Here is a 17219-nt window from a genome sequence, read left to right on the forward strand (position 1 = left end):
ATATTATGGCAATGAAGGTTTTAAGGCCTAATTGAATAATTAAATTGTCTTCAAAGTACTGCCTTTATGATTGCTAGATCAGTACCTTAATCTTTATATGTCCTAATTGAATAATTAAATTGCCACCAAAGTACTGCCTTTATGATTGTTTTTATATTTTAAGAGCTGAAGAATCATAACAGCAAGATGGAGAAACAGAATCTGATGGCAATGAAGGTTTTAAGACCTAATTGAACACTAAAATTGCCTTCAAATTACTGCCTTTATGATTGCTAAATCAGTAGCTTAATCTTTATGTCCTAATTGAATAATTAAATTGCCTCCGAAGTACTGCCTTTATGATTGCTAGATCAGAAGCTTAATCTTTATATGTCAGCTTAGGTCATCCGCTGATAACTTGGATGCGGCTGGGAGAAAGGTCTGCGAAGCTGAAATGGTACAGTATGTGTATGGTACTTGGTATGATACATGTAACATACTAAGATGGGATTGTGATATTTGTTTCACCTGTAATCTTGGTATTGCTAGAATGGTACAGAACGGTACCGTTCCCTTCAGATCACCATGAATCAGTTCAGCCGAACCTGATATTAAAGTAATTGATATAATATGGTACGGTTGGTACAAGAGTGATATGGATTGATATGGCAGAAACTTGGGTGGATGAGATAGAGGCAATGTAGAAGAAGGAGAAGGAATTTTGTGCGATGTCTTGCAAAATTGGACCCCGCATTACTCATTTTCGCAGGATGCACAACCAGCAGAAAACTGCATGGCCTTCATTATTTTGATGGTCTTTTACGTGATTGATGAAGTGAATGAATTTATTTTTGATTAATGTTGATTGCAGGGCTGTCCTTTGCCCTTGAAGATAACCAGGCATCACTGATCGTAGGGGATGAGGTAGAATGCCACGCTGTCAATGTTAATCCAAGTTAATCACCTCTTATACATCCTGCCATATTGCAATGTAATTGTTGTAACATGATTGTGATAGAAACCCTAGGAGACCTCATACCTGTTTATACTTTGTGAAGTAACGAAATGGAATAGCCTGTCTCAGGGCAAAATTCTTATAGCACATTTGCTTGCATAAATATGACTGATTTCCGGAGGACCGGGTCAAAAACAAAAACGAAAAAGGGGTACATTATTATGATAACTTTGGGCTGCGATGGTGATAACAATTTACACCTCAATTTCTGTTGTTAAACTTAAAATCCAAGTGGAAAGACACATTTACAGAGATTCAGATCAACTTGTAGAAGAAATATGCTAGCACCATGCATCAGATATTTTAGTGTGCTCTAAAGCTGCTAAAAAAGGCATTGTAAAACAAATTAGAGCTCCAGTGATAAATAAATGCTACTGAGGTGCACCACATTTTCTACCATCAACCAGCAAGACAAAGCAAGTTAGAATACTCCCATCAACATTTATCTTATTAAAAAGGCCGTATACGACCATAGAATGGAACCGGGATGGATTCTTTAAAAAGAGTTCCAAAACCCCCCTGGAACCCCTCCCCCAAAACTTCCTTGACCGGGATAATGCTTGTGTAAAACTTCCCTTAAGCTGGAGATATTTTTGAGTTTTCTGCAGGTCACAAGACTACGAACATCAGAAAATTGCAAGATACAAATTCCAAATGGTTATTCAAGCTGACAAGTTCACATACAGAAATGGGAATTAAGAAGGTGCTGGTGTATTGCACATCAAAACTTTCACCCGAAGCTTCAACCATTTTGATCTACTGTGATGCAGTGCCTTTTTCAAGCACTATTTCTTCGATACGAGAACAAGAACAGGGCCAGATGGCCGATTAAGCATTTCAAACTTGCAGCTTACCCAACTCTCAACAGGCAAGCTAGAGGTAAAAGATCGAACAGTTTCCAGTTCATCCCTGAGAAAAATAAAGAGGGATCAAACGAGAAAGGACAGGCACATATTATTTTCATATAAAGCAATGCAAGTTTTGCAAACAGATTGGGATTCAGCCAATGCAACAAAGTGGCGAAACAGCAAATTTGCAATCAAATAAAAATGGGAACTATGATGATGATACAAACAGAGAGACCCTGGTTCATGGCAAGTAGCTTCAACTTATGAAAGATAGCAACGAAGCAGCAACTTCACCACCAAACATGAGATGGAAGAAACACATAGCTACATAGTTAAGGTTTATGAGAAATGAAAAATGTTACAGTTGTCAAAACTAAATTGCTGATCTTCCCATTAATAATGATATATTACAATATTTTCATGAATTTCAAACTCTCAAGTAATTCAACATCTTGATGGATTGAAACAAGTTGGTTATGATGGTCAGATCTGAGTGCTTTCTCTTGGTCATTTGAGTCCAGGTTAGAAACTTTAAGTTTATCAGGTTGTCAAGAAGCATTATTTTTTTCCCAACTGGTTGAATGAATCTAAATAGACCGAAATAGTTTTACTATGATTGCAAGAATTGAGGAATTTTTCTTGTTGCGACTTCAGTCCAGGATTGAAACTTCCATTTTTCAGGTTGTCATGAAGCCTTTTTTTCCCATCCGGCAGGATAAATAAGAAAAACATATAGCAAAGCAGAATGTACCTCCCACCAGGATGCCCCACATAAACCATGATGCTGATGACTCCCCCCGACATCAGTAATCTACTAGCAGCATGCAATGCCATTAGTGTTGTTCCTGGCATCGTAATTATTGTTTTGTCTCCACCCGGAAGATAGCCCAAGTTGAATGCTACAAGCCTGGGCGAAAAAAGAAAAGATGCATATAAACCACAATACACTTGAGCTACTCTAAATTTTATCCAAGCAAAACAATAAATAAATAAGTGTTGAAATTCTTCTGCAGATCATAGATAATTTATATGATCCAAGAATTCTTTTTTGTTCAACTACTTCGAGAATAAAAATTGAACCTGAAAATAAAGATACAAAAATAAAACAGAATTTGCATGCGTGGTGTTATTACATCATACAATCTTAAATGTTAATGCATACGTTACATCAATACTATTTTCATTTATAATATTACTGTAGCACGATAATATAATTTTGCTAATATTAATAATACATATTATATTTCATTAATCTAAATAATTATATGCTATATTTCTAATTTCTCATTTTCATGGAGGAAGTTCCGGTGAAATCTTTTTTTTTTTTTAGTAAATTCCTTGAACTTTCTCTTGCTTAGTTGTAGATTTATGAGTTTGCTGAAGAATCCCAAGTTTACAAATCTTTGAGCTTTGCAATTTACAGTTTAAAGCTGCTCTAATGAATGTCTTTTTTCAAAAAGTGACTTAGAGTTACAAAAAGTTGGTTGCCACCCTTAACTCCGAGCTCCTCCTCTTCAAACCAAATCAATCTAACTTGATTCATGCAAGGAATGATGTTGGAACTTGGATGCTTTTCAGGAAGAAATGACTCATCCATGTTTAAAGACCTGTCATAATTCTGGAATAACTCCATGTAATCTGGATAAGTTAGCTCAGATAGGGCTTGTACATTATGGTTACCTTTTTCATTTATGAATTTTTGCATATATACCCTTCAAGAGGCCTTTTTTGCTTAGTTTCCCCATCGAAAGTGAAATATCCTCTTGAAAGGTCATGCATGCATGCATGCACGTGCACACATTCTAGACAAGTTAACTCACTAAGTTTTGTACTTATTTTTCTCATGTAAGAATATTTGCATATATACCTTCAAGATATCTTATTTTCTTATTTACCACTCCAAAAGTAAAACGTGCATGCATACCCCATGAAAAGTCACACACGCATACACACAAGATCTTATTTACTTATATAACCCTCAAAAAGTGAAATGTGCATGCATCCTCGAAAAGTCGCGCATGCCCCCACACATGCATGTGTAAAGGCCTACACATCATTTTTTTTTCATTTAGTAATTTTTGCATATAATCCCTTCAAGAGGTTTTATTTGTTTATTTACCCCTCCAAAAGTGAAATGCGCATACATATCCCTTGAAAAGTTACACATATACATGCATACATCATGGTTTTTTTTTTTAATTTTTTATTTTTTTTACAATAAGCCTTGTACATCATGGTTATTTTTTTCATCTACAAATTTTTGGATATATACCCTTCAAGAAGTCTTATTTTCCTACTTACCCACAAAAGGGAATTGTGCATAACTGCATACACAAATCCGCACAAGTGACACACCCCATCTGCAATTTGTATATGACCATCAGAAATCTACAGGTAGCATTGCCAAATATGTTGCCATGTTGTCCATTTTAGGGATTTTAGCAATATAAATTCTCCAAATGTTGCTTAATTGCTTGTTTATCCATCAAAAATGAAAAGTATACGTATAACATTCATATGAAATTTCAAGCCCCTTAAAATATTTTAAACTCACAGATAATATAGAGCAAGATTTTCGATGGACCAGGTCAGCTTCAGCCCAACAAAATCAAGATTAAAATGCCAAAAGACATTGCAGCATAACATTAAAGGTATTCATGTAAATTTCAAGTTTTGAAGGGTATATATATACACTTCCAACCATTCAAAGTGCAAATAAACAAATAGAGACTTTTGAGGGCCAAATATGCAACAGGCAATTTTCTTATTATAGTAAAATACTACAATCACAATATCAGAAATTTTGCTTACGAAAAAGCTAGTTTTATTATTTAGAACTTGATAGCTTTTTTCCTTTTTGCAAGAACATGGTGTTTCCTTTGTTGTACTAGCATACTCATCTATGTTCCTAGCTGGATCTATGCAAAGTCAGCCCATCCACCGATTCAACTCAGCCCGGCCCAATTTTTGTGGAGCTTGGACTAAGAATTTTGGCAAATAGGTCAAGCCGGGCTTTGGATTTTCAAACTCAATTGCAATCAGGCCGGCTTCAAGCTTGCCCATTGTTAATTTGGCCTAGCTCGAAGCAACCGAAATTTTTTAAAAAGTTATACACACACACACACACATCAGATTTATAATTAAATGATAGTACATATTTTAAAAAAATATAAAGAAAAAGAAAAGAAGAGGGGAGGAGGAGGGATAGAAACACTAAAATCTCTCCTTCACTCTCACACCTCCTCCCTCCTCTTCCCCTCCACCCCTGATCCCTACATTCCACTCCCTCTGTTGCCTCCCCTCCAACCATGGCCTCCTCATCCGCTTGCCTCCAAGACCTTTGGCAAGCCCTCTCTCCCCATCCTATTATCCCCTCTCTCTCACCCTCCTCCCCCCAATCAGCCGACCACCCTCCTCTCTCTCCTCCCTTACTCGGGCCACAAGCTAGAACCACCACAAGGGGCACCACAGCCTCCTCAAAGTTGCGGCATTTCCCCCATTCCGCACCCCCTCCAACCCCTATGTGGCCAAAAAGCATCAGGAGCTTCGCTCTCTTACCCTATAAATATGGGTTTGGGTTCAGACTGAGCTCGAGCCTATTCACTTTCTAACGAGCCAGGCTCATGAGATGATTTTTAGACCTGAGGTTGGGTTAGACTGGGCTCAAGCCTGAGTTCTCTCTTAATATAACCTCAGCTTGGCCCGAACCTAGCCCAACCCAAGAATTGCTCAAGTCTACAGCTAGCCCACTAGTAAGAAAATGTTCAACATAGATTCAAAATTTGTTCAAACAACATCCAAAACTTACGCATTTCTTTTAAAAAATATTTAGTTAAAATTCTAATGTCAATTTTGCACAAATTCGTGCAATAGACTTTTAGAACTTTGCAACTTTTTCTATAGGAATGCCCACTTGGCCCCTACAATAATAACGTACTGGCCCACCCTCCAACATAGTTATACAACAGAGTTGGAACCAACTTTGAAGATCAATTGCACAAATTTGTAAAAAGTTGACTCCTTAATTTTGATAAAAAATGTACAAGTTTTGACCTTGCACAAATTTGAGGAACATAAGGAACCTTCTGGTAGTAAAAAAAATGTCTCAAAAAGCTGTAGATAGTGAAAGTAGTTGTACTTTTTTCATCAGTCCTTCGAATTTTGTCTTTATATTTCTCCAAGAGCATTAGTTACTCCTCACATGATTGATAAAGGTCATTGTATGTCCATGTTAGTTCTAGATTGCAATACATTTAATAGTTCACAATCCTCCCCTTATACCCCTTTCTCCACCATTCTCCACAAATCCCATCAAACAATGGATAGTGCTTTCTTTGGAGACAAGTCCACCTGAATATGTTAAACAGTCCATGTATCCAAAAGATTCCTATTAATTTAACAAGGTCTAGCACAATGTGAGCTTGAGGAAATGACAATCAAGATCACGCATTTGCACGTGATGAACCAATTCGTGTGCAAAAAGCTACTCAAATGCTTGGCATAAATGCTAGATGGGAGGTAACACTTCAATTTTCCACCACGAGTAAACTTGACATGGGAGCATATCCATGCAACATTATACCTGGCCACATACACACATACACATGTGCTTATGCGTGTGTATATAGGTAATGTATGGATATAATACTAAGTCGGCTAATTAGCAGAACTTTGTTTTGATGTTAATATATTACAATACAAGACAGAAGAAATTATGGTACTTTAGGTTAATATTCTAGGAATCAAAGTGCCAAGACTTGCATCAGAATTTCCAGCGGCAGGACATCCTAATGTTCTAATCCAAGTGCTAACACTTTGGGCTAGAACAAGCAAGGCTAATATTTTAACATGCAACACATGCAGCTGCATATGTGGATGCAGTCCCTTGATCTCATAGCATTACCTATATGCAGTCGAGCTGCACATGGGCTGAAAAGATAAGGGGCAAGTTCAGACCGGTAGTTGGGTTTGATGTGGGTTACGAGCAGGCTAGATACAAGTACTGTCAAGTGTCAACAATGTTGATACGTGAATTACGTGATAGGCTATTGCTATTAGGCATTAAGTACTAAGTTGCAACTAGTAATTATTAGTTGTTATTTGTAATTAGTATTGTTATTGGTTATTATTGTTGTTTTATTATATTAATTTATTTATTATTTTTAAATATAAAAGAAGTGCATATGCACCTGCATATGGTCCACATATTGCATATCCTTTACAAGTACTGCTTGCACATTGCAGCCGCATTTTAGAACACTAAGCAAGCAATTCTTTTTTAAGAAGCTAAGTGTCAGGCTATGTCCAAGCGTGGACAAGTGCCATCACTCCATTATTTCTAAAAGGTGAAGAGTCCAAGGGATAGCCTACAATGTAGCATGGCAGACCAACAATAGGAGGCCATCCTTGACTTTAGCAAAGGTTACAATCTCCACATATCATTGGCTCTTTACATGCTTCTACACAATACCACAAATCATGAAAGGCTTGACAATGCTATCCTAGAACATAAATACATTGGTGCTAAAGTGATGATAAGCAAGATTCATGAACTTGAGTGTTGAGTGTACCTAACTGAGGTATCTTTTGGGATGACATCCTCCATCCTGCTGTGACAAAGCGAGAAGAGCTTAACCAGTTTCCTCTACAACAAAGCAACATTAAGAGTTGTTTGTAGCTTAAAGGCAAGTCAGTATTAATGAACAGCCAACTCTGAACTATAACAAAAGGTAAATTCAAGAGTTTGGAGCAATGACTGATAAAGAGAAAAAGCTAATCTCCAAATGCAACAATTGCAAAACTACCAAGCCTGCAGGAAGTACCTCATTACTATCTACTGATTTCTCCAATAAGGATAAAGTGTTCTCTAATGCAGAGGTCTGAATGTCCATTCCATAAACACATCCCCTGCCTGATTGATCAGCTACCATCTTAAGTAATGCCAATGTATCATGCCCATTGCCACAAGTAGCATCAACCACTGTATCTCCATCTCGAATGATATTCTTCCAGACACTTATGCCCAGTAAGTAAGAATGAAAACAGAATAAACATATCAGCACATAAGAACCAAGTATTTTTGATATTATGACAACATTGAAGCACTTGTTTATGCCTTGACTCCTTTAGTTACATGCACACCCAAAAACCTAATGAGAACAGAATCAACAATACCTACAGGTAAAAAAGAGAACGAAAAACCAGGTATCTTAAAAAAAGAAAAAGATCAGAAAATAACAGTTAAAAGCATGTTCAGATAAACAAACATTAGAATTTCCCTTCTGAAAAAGCAAAGAACTGCTAGGAAGCTCAGAAAGTGTAAAATTAAGTTAGATGCGGTTTCGAGCCATCAAAACTTAGGCATGGTTTTGAAATATTTCAGCAATGGATAAATAAAAGGATGATACTAATATTTTATTTTATTTTGCCCCTGAAGTGCAGAATCAAGCTTCATGGTTTGTACAACATTTCTTGGACCAATTTGATGCAAAAGATCCATGAGTACATGTATAGAGCACGCTGAATCTAAACATTAAAATTAAATGACCAGTCAAGTTTTCTCCAATTATGATGCCTCATAAAACGGGCTTGGTCAGAGAAACTTTCAGGCTACCACACTCAATTGCCACCATCATACTTACTCTGTTAAAATAAAATATATTAAAGCAAGTAAGCTTCATCAGTAACAAAATAATTAACTAATTACACAAAGGATCCATAATATCCTTTTTCTGAATAATAAAAAAAATTTAAAACTAGAGGACAAAGGTGTAGAAAAATATAGATGTTTATTAGTTCCCATAGTCCCATTATCTAGGTAATTAGATTGTCAGTTACCTCAAAGGCAAGCAACATTTAAAAACATGGAAGTCCTTAAGTCTAGAAAGAATGATGCACCTCCAAAATTAACAAGACCTTGTTTAATGGCTTTTGGAACAACACTCCTGATACTTGATTCATCTTTGTAGGGTATAATTGGGTTCCAAGTCATTACTGATGTTTCCACATTGCTAAATACTAATTGCCCGGGAAGGAAGCTTCATAAAAAAATAACTCTACATGTAGATTAAATGAAGAATTACAAAAGACTTATTCTCCTTCAGTCCAACACTTTGAATCAATGTTGGGACTCCTCTCAAGAAGGCTTTTCCAGTTGAGATACTTGTTAAGACCAAAGGCCTCCACAATGTATTTTGTATGGCCATAGGTCATGCGCATTTGACTTTCAATTATAGCATCTCTACATCAGCAAAAAAGAATAAATATTATTAAAGGATCAAAAAAAGAAATTATAACTGTCCTACTAACTCCAAATTTTTAGCTTGTTATACATAGATTCTCATATATTCTCTCCCTCTACCCCTAACCTTTACTAATGGTCTCAATAGGGTATGAGGAAATATCAGATAAATTTGGGAGTTCAAACCATCAACCTTTTTCCTACCATAAATCTTTCCAAAACCTAACATGATTATACTCCTCCCCATACCATAACTAAAACAATCTTAAAAATTTCTTTACTTTGTGTATATCCTTCTGAAAGTGGAAAGAGTGGCAGTGAATTACACCACTAATTCCTTCTCATGCAGTACCTTTGGCCATCCTTGCACACAAATGACTTTAAAGAGTTAGGACTACAGAAAAATTCCCAAACAAGTTGATGCCCTGGTTGAGTTTTTCTTCCCCTTATTGCAAGAAAATAAGCTAACAGAGAAGCTTAAACAGAGAAATTATTTGAGTGCTTTCTCTAAAGCTATAAGAAATGAACAAATGAAAAACAGAAAAAGACATATGGATGGCCTGTACCTACGAGTGAGCTACCTCTGTCACTTTTCTCTTGCCAGTGATAAAGCCCATCAAAGCTTCCTCTACACCTAAACATTTAGAAGAGAAAACACAACATTGTAAAATTATAAATTGCATGCCACAATAGAGAGAGAGAGAGAGAGATAAATAAACATATATAACGACAAGGATCCAAGAGGACTCCAAAGTAATTTTTTGTTTCATGACCTTGCAAACATATGTTCCAGTCAATCTACAAACAGATTCCACCCACCATGTTTTGTCAATAACACCTCCAAAACCTTGCCCTTCTCCCAAATTGGCCCCTACCTTCCCCATTTTCCCCCAATTTCTTAAATTGCTGCCTTTCTACTAAAATATTAAACTACCATTAATCATGGCATTGGCCATTCTGAAACCCAAAGTAATTGGGTTTCAGAAACATGTATAACCACAAGGATCCAAGAGAATCAAACAATTTTTTTATTGATGACCTTGCAAACACATGTTCCACTCAATCTACAAACAGATTACACACATCCATGTTTTTGTCAATGACACCTCCAAAACCATGCCCTTCTCCCAAACTGGCCCCTATCTAACCCATTTTTCCCCAATTTCTTAAACTGCCGTCTTTCTACTAAAAAATTTAAACTGCCATTAATCATGGCATTGGCCATTCTGAAAACCAAAGTTTGAAGTTTCAGATGAAACTAACCATTACGATCAAGACCACTCTGACAATAATTGAAATATTCAGTTTTGTCTGAGTTTCAGCAGTTTCAGCTGAAACTGGCAGAAACTGATTTTTCTAAATCTTTTTAATTAAGAAATATAAGTTCATTTGTTTTCTATGATTTCTAAAATTTACCATTCAATCCCATATTTGACCAAGGCTTTAATGATCTAATTCATGTTATCTTTCGCTAAGCTTTGTTATCATAGTGGGCAATATGCAATTTTGATGTGTGTCATTACTAGATACAAACATTGTGCATTCCCATGGTTTGCTTTTTTATTTTTACTTAGTTTTCTTTTCTCTTCTTTTTATTTTTACTTAGTTTTCTTTTCTCTTCTTTCAGGAAAAAATGATATATTAAAATGAAATAGTGAAATAAAACTTGTTTTTTTATCCCAATGGATCTTTTCTTAAATGGATTGTTAAAATGGAATACAATGACACATGCTCAAATGCTTTTTTGCTTGATTAGATGAGTAATTAAATTGAAATAAAAAATATGCTTAGAAAAAATTAGTTAAATCTAAAAATTAGAGCGAATACAGGAAATTGTCAAGATAAAATATACTACAGGAATTTTTTTAAAAAAAAATAAAGTGTCAAATAACTGTAGAAATTAAAGAAAGTATCAATATATAATGCATTAAGCTTTTAAAAAATTTAATTTCAACATAAAACTACCTAAACTATACAAATTATGATCCTAAATAACTCAAAACAAAACATGAAATGATGTGAAGTAACTTTTCTTGATTTTTCTTTATTTATTTTGTGGATTTTTCTGACTTTTTCGACCGAAACTCTACCTAGATGATCGATAACTGATATCAACACTGAGTTTAGAAACCCCTAAAACCTTTGTTTTCTCCCTTATCATTGTCCTATAACATGCCACTTTTCCCTTCATCTCATTATCTCCTTTTTTTAGGAACAATGTGGAATACCAAATGTGAAGTCTTGTTAAAATTCATCTTACTAACAGGTTTTCTAGGAGTTTTTCATTTGTATAGTTTTGCTTACCTTACAACATAGTGGGTGCATTTTTTCCCTTCTTATTAGAGTGGTTGGCCCAAGTCTATTTATACATCTACATTTTTCTGCAACAAAAGGAATTTGAATGGACATTTTACTATTGTTTTGTCTTATTGTGAGGCCTATAAGCAAGCATAATAAACAAATTAAGCCGAAGTTTTGGATGATCAAGTTTGATATTGACAAAATCTGATCCAATTGGCTTATAGTATGTGATATCGCATAATAATACAGAAATTTCATCAGTCCTGGTCCTCTCCCTCTCACCCCCCACTCTCAGAATGAATCATACTCTCTTCCCATGGGCCTGAGACTGACTTACCTTGGCCTCCTCTATTGCTGATTCTTCAGCTTGGTTACAACCTCCATCAACCGCCTCAAACCACCAGCCACCTCTCCTCAGTCCCCATCTTTCATCCTTTCTCCTAATACTATCCTTATCTTTCTCCTTTACTTCCCTTTTTCCATCCAGCACCACCTCATAGAGCCATGTCCCTTCGCCCTTAACCCCAACCAAGCCATCAGCCTCCTATGCCCTGACCCACCCTTAACCCTGTCCCATGCCCTATTACTCCAACTCCTTGGATTTTTGGAATGCTCTGACACCAGTCTTTATCTCCTCCCTCCTTTCTTCTTACCAATTTATTTTCAGTTATTTCTTGCATTGCCAGACTATCAGATTGGGTTTAGTTGAATTTTCTAATAACTGCAACCAAAACTAAATGTTTTCAATTTTTAAAACCATAACCTAAACCATCCCAGTTTAATTTCGGCTAAAACCAGGCCGTTTGGTTTAGGAATGAGTAATATAATTGGATTCTTGTCCCTGTTGACATCCCTATTCATTCTCCCTCTCTCCGACTCTCCTCCCTCCAATTCCTTCTCCTCCATCTCTCTAGCTCCTCTAAGGAAGTCAATGGGGAGTAATACCCAAATATTTTACCCATTCCTCAACCAAATGGGGCAATTTTAACCAAAATTAAATGGGGATGGTTTCAGTGATGGGTTTAAAAATTAAAAACTATTGGATTTCGATTTTGGTTACAATTTTGGCGATTCTCTGACTCGAAACCAAACCTAAAATCGAACCCAACACCGATTTGGAAACCTAATCCGAAACCGAACATATCCGATATTTAATACCCTTAGTATCCTTTATATTTAGTCTAAATCCAAATAACTAACTCTATGAGGATGGCCATCAGATAATCCTAGCCCCTATCCCACTCAATTTGGATCGTCCATCCGATAAACTATTAGTTGAGATTGATTTTCTCTTTTTTTTTCTCCTTTTCTTATGCATAATATGTTTGTGGATTGGTGAAGGCAAAATGGAGGACAAGATTGTTCATGTAAACTAACTTATATTGGAGAATTTATCAGTATATTCTTCTTTGATATAGTTAGTCTTTTTTTTAACTTGGACTACCGTGTTTGTTGAATGGTAGTACGTTATTTTTGAATTATTGAGTTTGTTGGTTGGTTGTGTTATTATTTGGTGATATTTATTAAATGAGCTGGTATGATTATATTATGAAAATTATGGTTGATTGCTTTAATTTGGTTATTTATATGTCAATTTTGAAATGAATAAAAATTTAAATGATTTTCAGTTTTTTCGTTTTAGTTTTGGTTTTGCTTTTTCTGATGGTGATTATGATTTTTTATTTCAAAAATCATTCGTTTTTGGTTTCAAAGGGCACTAGTGGATTTTGGTTTCAATTTTTTTACTAACCACACCAAATCCGCCCTATTGACATCCCTAAGCTCCTTTCTCTCTCTTGCTGCACCTTGGGACTCTCACATCCATCTCACTATTGCTACCGGTGATTGTCAAACTAATTCCAATCGGACAGTATGTCCCGTATTGACCGAATCGATGCCAAGTTGGAATAGTTCAAAGGGTTGGATCGATTTAGTTATAAAACCCCTCCAACCCCAGTTTGGTTATAAAACCCCTTCACTCTCAGTTTAATGTTTTCGATCACACTCCCCCCTCTCGCCCATGATGGTTCAAGAGCACCCCCATTCCTTGTCCCTTGTTTGAGGCTTTTGATGGTTTGAGGTTGTCGGATGCTACTCACTCCCTCCTTGATCGCCAATAGTAAGCCCCCCGCCCTCTCTCTCTCTCTCTCTCGCCTCTTCTAGGGTTAGGTAAGGGTGTAGCCCTTGGCCCTACACTTCTTCATCCAATTGCTCACTCCTCTTTCCCAATAAGCCTCCCCCATTCTCTCTCCACCTTTCCTTGCTCCCTCCCTCCTCCTCTCCCTCTCTCTTCAACTCTCCTTTTCTCCCTTGCCCCTTCCACTCCATATTTTTGGTATGCCTGAGAACAGCATGGTATGGATCCGTGCCGTATCAAAATGGACGATACAACCTCCAGCACAAGTTAGGCGAACCTTAATTACCACATTTGATTTTATTGTTACAATGATGGAAAGAGTTGTTAATTTTTCCTTTTCAAGAGAGAATGATGGAAACTGTACCTATCTCACTTAAAACACTAAGAAACCGAAACCAAACACAGATTTGGACTCCTTTAAATAGTGACCTCATGCGAATGCATGAACAAAAGAGGAACTACATCATATAAGGAGGCAATCTACAACTGCAAACATGAATAAGGAATTTCTATCCAAAAAAAAAAAAGGAATAAGGATTTAAAAAAAAAACATAAACTAGTATGCAGGGAGGCCCAAAAACAGAACTTCCCTAGCACCACAACAAAAAATTTTGCACATTAATGTAGTATCAATACACATAATAGCAAGACATAAAATCCAAAATCAGAGAAAATAATATCAATTCTTCCATAGCAAGTCATTGTCAGACCAACTGAGTTAGAAAGCTATCATTCTTTGAAGAACTTTAAAAGATTGTATCGATTTTAGGTATTGGTTGGAAACAATATGGGTTCAATTTGGATTGAAGCAGTATCATAGTGCTTTTTTTGGGGGGACAAGCCATATATGGAAGTGAGAGATGGATTAAGGACTTCCAAAGATGGGACAGAAAAAAAAGAGTGTTTAAGGGAGTATTAGGTGGCTAGGTTTTTTTATGAAGAGAAAGAAGCAAGCAAGGAGAGAGCAAGAGAGAGGAAAGGACAAAGAGGCTGCTTTCTCTGTGAGAGAGAAAGTGGCAGTGGAGATTGAACTCAGGGTCATATTTGGAACAGGAACATATTTTATACTAGGAAAATGGAGGGGGTCCAGCCTCCCCAAAACCATGGCGATTCCCATTAGCTTCAGCCAATAGAGGAATGTGTGAAGTCAGCGTTGAGAAAGCTAGGTATGGCTTACATGCTTTTCTCAACATTCAGTGAAATTAATATGTATGCGTGTGCGCGCGCACACAGATTCAAAGTTATAGATTAATTCATGCAAAAAAAAGCACAGAAATCACATATCATAAGAAAAAAGAACTGTAACACCATCACTAGAATTTCTATTCGCATAAGAAAAGAAACTATAAACATGAACATGAAACAATCCAAACTATTCACAATAAAAGGATGTAATGCATTCAACTACATCCGGTACTACACCAAAGCAAATATTCCCAGATGCCAGACTCCATGTAGTGGACCTCGCAGAAATATAAATATCACAAATAATTCCATTCCACATCACTTCCACATTCTTAAGGGGGGAGCGAAGGATATGGTGAAATGAGAGGGGTGTGGGTTGCAAACCGAAAAGGTAGAATATGGGAGCCTGATTGGGTAACTGGCGTGATATTGAAAAGCAAACTAATCAAAAGAATAGAGCAGCGCAATTATATTCGATCAATGGTCGTTAAGCTAAAAGTGATTGCAGCGCCAAATAAAATGAGTCAAATTCAGCAACAAATCGCCGACTTTAGTACTTAAACTAAGATCGGCAAACACATAATCAGTTTAAACAGGCATTTGGTTTAGCGGTTATTGTGACCACTTTCAATTGGTACATGATAACAATAAAAAAATCTAAGATAATAGTGGCAATTATAAGAAAAAAACTGCGTTATGCGTCAATATTATGTTTGAAAGCGCGAAAAAGGATGTATTTATTACCACTTATAGGGAAGAATTTGTCAGCCGATGCCATTGAGGAACTCGCACATCCAATGGCGGTGCTCCGGGCTACTTCTGCCAAGCTCGTCGAGATCTGGGATTTGAAAAGGATTCTTCGAAGAGGAGGAGAGCGATGAGACAGAGAAGAAATTATGCCGAAGTGAGGCGAGATTAGGGTTAGGGTTTCCATGAGATTTCGATGGGAGGGAAGTCGCACGGACGACAGGCCTATCATCTCCTTTGCCGGAGGAAGATGGAATGGAACCACGGGCTCTATACGCAGTGGACCACGGCACGTGCGTACCGAAAAATTAAAATTTCATATATATACCCTTCACCATATTTGAATTTACATAACTATCCTCCCAAATTAGTATTTATGTATATTTTCTTATAAAATACTTGCTTTATATTTTTTTCTTTATATATATATATATATATATATCTATACCATCTAATGCCATTAAAAAATTAACGATTTAAAACTTAAATAACTGAAATATCCTTAATCGGTAGACATACAAAAATAAATATTTATAAGAGTATATATATGCAAATAGCAGCTTTGTGAGAATATTTTTGTAATTTCATGTATTAAGGAGGGTTTATTTGTAAAAAATTTAATTTAATTTTCATCTATTTCAACTTGTTTTAATATTCAAATTAGTAAAGTACTTGCTCTTTGATATTTTTTATGAAAATATTATTTAGAAAAAAGATAAATTCGATGATTAGATAATAAAGAGAGTTTATAAAAAAATTTTTCTGCTTTACTTTTCTTGATTTATGATAACCATTATGTTTTATTTCATCGAAAACTATCTTATCATAGTGATTTTAAATCAATTATTTGTCTGTGCATGTGAAGTTTTTTAGCTCTAAAAGATCAACATGGTAAATCTCACATATTAAAATATAAATATTGCAAATCTCTTATAACATTTTTCTTTAAATATTTCATAAAACTAAAGGTAGGACCCCACAATCTTTATGTGAAACAAAGTATAATGAAAGGAGAACTTCAATGGTAATAAGAGGGATTTAGATTTTGGTAGCTAGAACTCCGATGAAGGAAAGAGAGGAACAAAAGAGTGATCATATAGAAAAAAGAAAAGTTCAATGGATCAAATAAGTTCCTAGCAAGATCCGTTACTGTTATCTACTTCAAAGATAAAAGAATAGTTTCATAATTTTAGCTAACTTTTAATTTAAATAAATATGATTTTGGCTAATGATATTAGCCAAATCGTTATGTTAAAGGTAGTTACCTAAAAATAATGTTTTGTTAAGGTATGTACAAAAATATCAATTTAGGAGGGTATTTATGTAAATTTTAATATTTAGGAGACAAAAATTCAAGAACTTTTTTTTGCATGTATCCCCCCTAAATACATAAAACTGCATTAATATTTTTATAAAATTACTATTGACATATATACCCTTATCAATTTTTTTTTGCATGGCAATCCATTAAGAATATTTTAATCATTTAAATTTTAAATTATTAATTTTTTAATAATATTAGATGGTATGGGCACATATGTAAGAATAAAGAAAAGTAACGTATATATATGTGAAATAAATATTTTATAAGGGTATATATATAAATATCAATTTGGAGAGGATATTTATGTAAATTTAATATTTAAGAGGTATGTATGCAAAAAAATCCAAAAAAAATAGATAGACATTAGGCTTGTCGATTATTTTATGAGTAACAATAGCTATTCTCTATCCTTAGATACTTAATCCAACCTCAATTATTGATGT

General features: G+C 35.4%; 1 protein-coding gene across 2 annotated transcripts; it reads right to left on the reverse strand.

The window, feature by feature from the left end:
• Positions 1 to 1259: 1259 nt before the first annotated feature.
• LOC105046711 (tRNA (mnm(5)s(2)U34)-methyltransferase, chloroplastic) lies at positions 1260 to 15730 on the reverse strand. 2 transcript variants are annotated; one of them, XR_832306.2, is made up of 7 exons: positions 15450 to 15730; positions 9653 to 9716; positions 7665 to 7857; positions 7413 to 7486; positions 2594 to 2749; positions 1679 to 1903; positions 1260 to 1596 (listed from the first exon to the last, which is right to left on the reverse strand). XR_832306.2 is itself a non-coding variant. In XM_010925379.2 (6 exons), the coding sequence occupies exons 1-6, from the start codon at positions 15682 to 15684 to the stop codon at positions 1780 to 1782; spliced, it is 846 nt and encodes a 281-aa protein (XP_010923681.1). In that variant the 5' UTR covers positions 15685 to 15730; the 3' UTR covers positions 1260 to 1779. The 2 variants fall into 2 exon arrangements, 1 of the variants encoding a protein (XP_010923681.1); XM_010925379.2 differs by having other exon boundaries at positions 1260 to 1903.
• Positions 15731 to 17219: the final 1489 nt, after the last annotated feature.

This window comes from Elaeis guineensis, chromosome 6 (genome assembly GCF_000442705.2).
Source record: "Elaeis guineensis isolate ETL-2024a chromosome 6, EG11, whole genome shotgun sequence".
NCBI classification, from domain to species: domain Eukaryota; kingdom Viridiplantae; phylum Streptophyta; class Magnoliopsida; order Arecales; family Arecaceae; genus Elaeis; species Elaeis guineensis.

What these genes read in the sequence shown, in the direction of transcription:
- LOC105046711 (XM_010925379.2), bottom strand. Translation starts at nt 15,684, where the DNA reads ATGATAGGCCTGTCGTCCGTGCGACTTCCCTCCCATCGAAATCTCATG. An exon ending in GTGACAGAGGTAGCTCACTC is followed by an intron (nt 7,858 to 9,652) that starts GTAGGTACAGGC and finishes ACTGGGCATAAG; the next exon opens with TGTCTGGAAGAATATCATTC. An exon ending in GTGGGGCATCCTGGTGGGAG is followed by an intron (nt 1,904 to 2,593) that starts GTACATTCTGCT and finishes TATTTTTCTCAG; the next exon opens with GGATGAACTGGAAACTGTTC.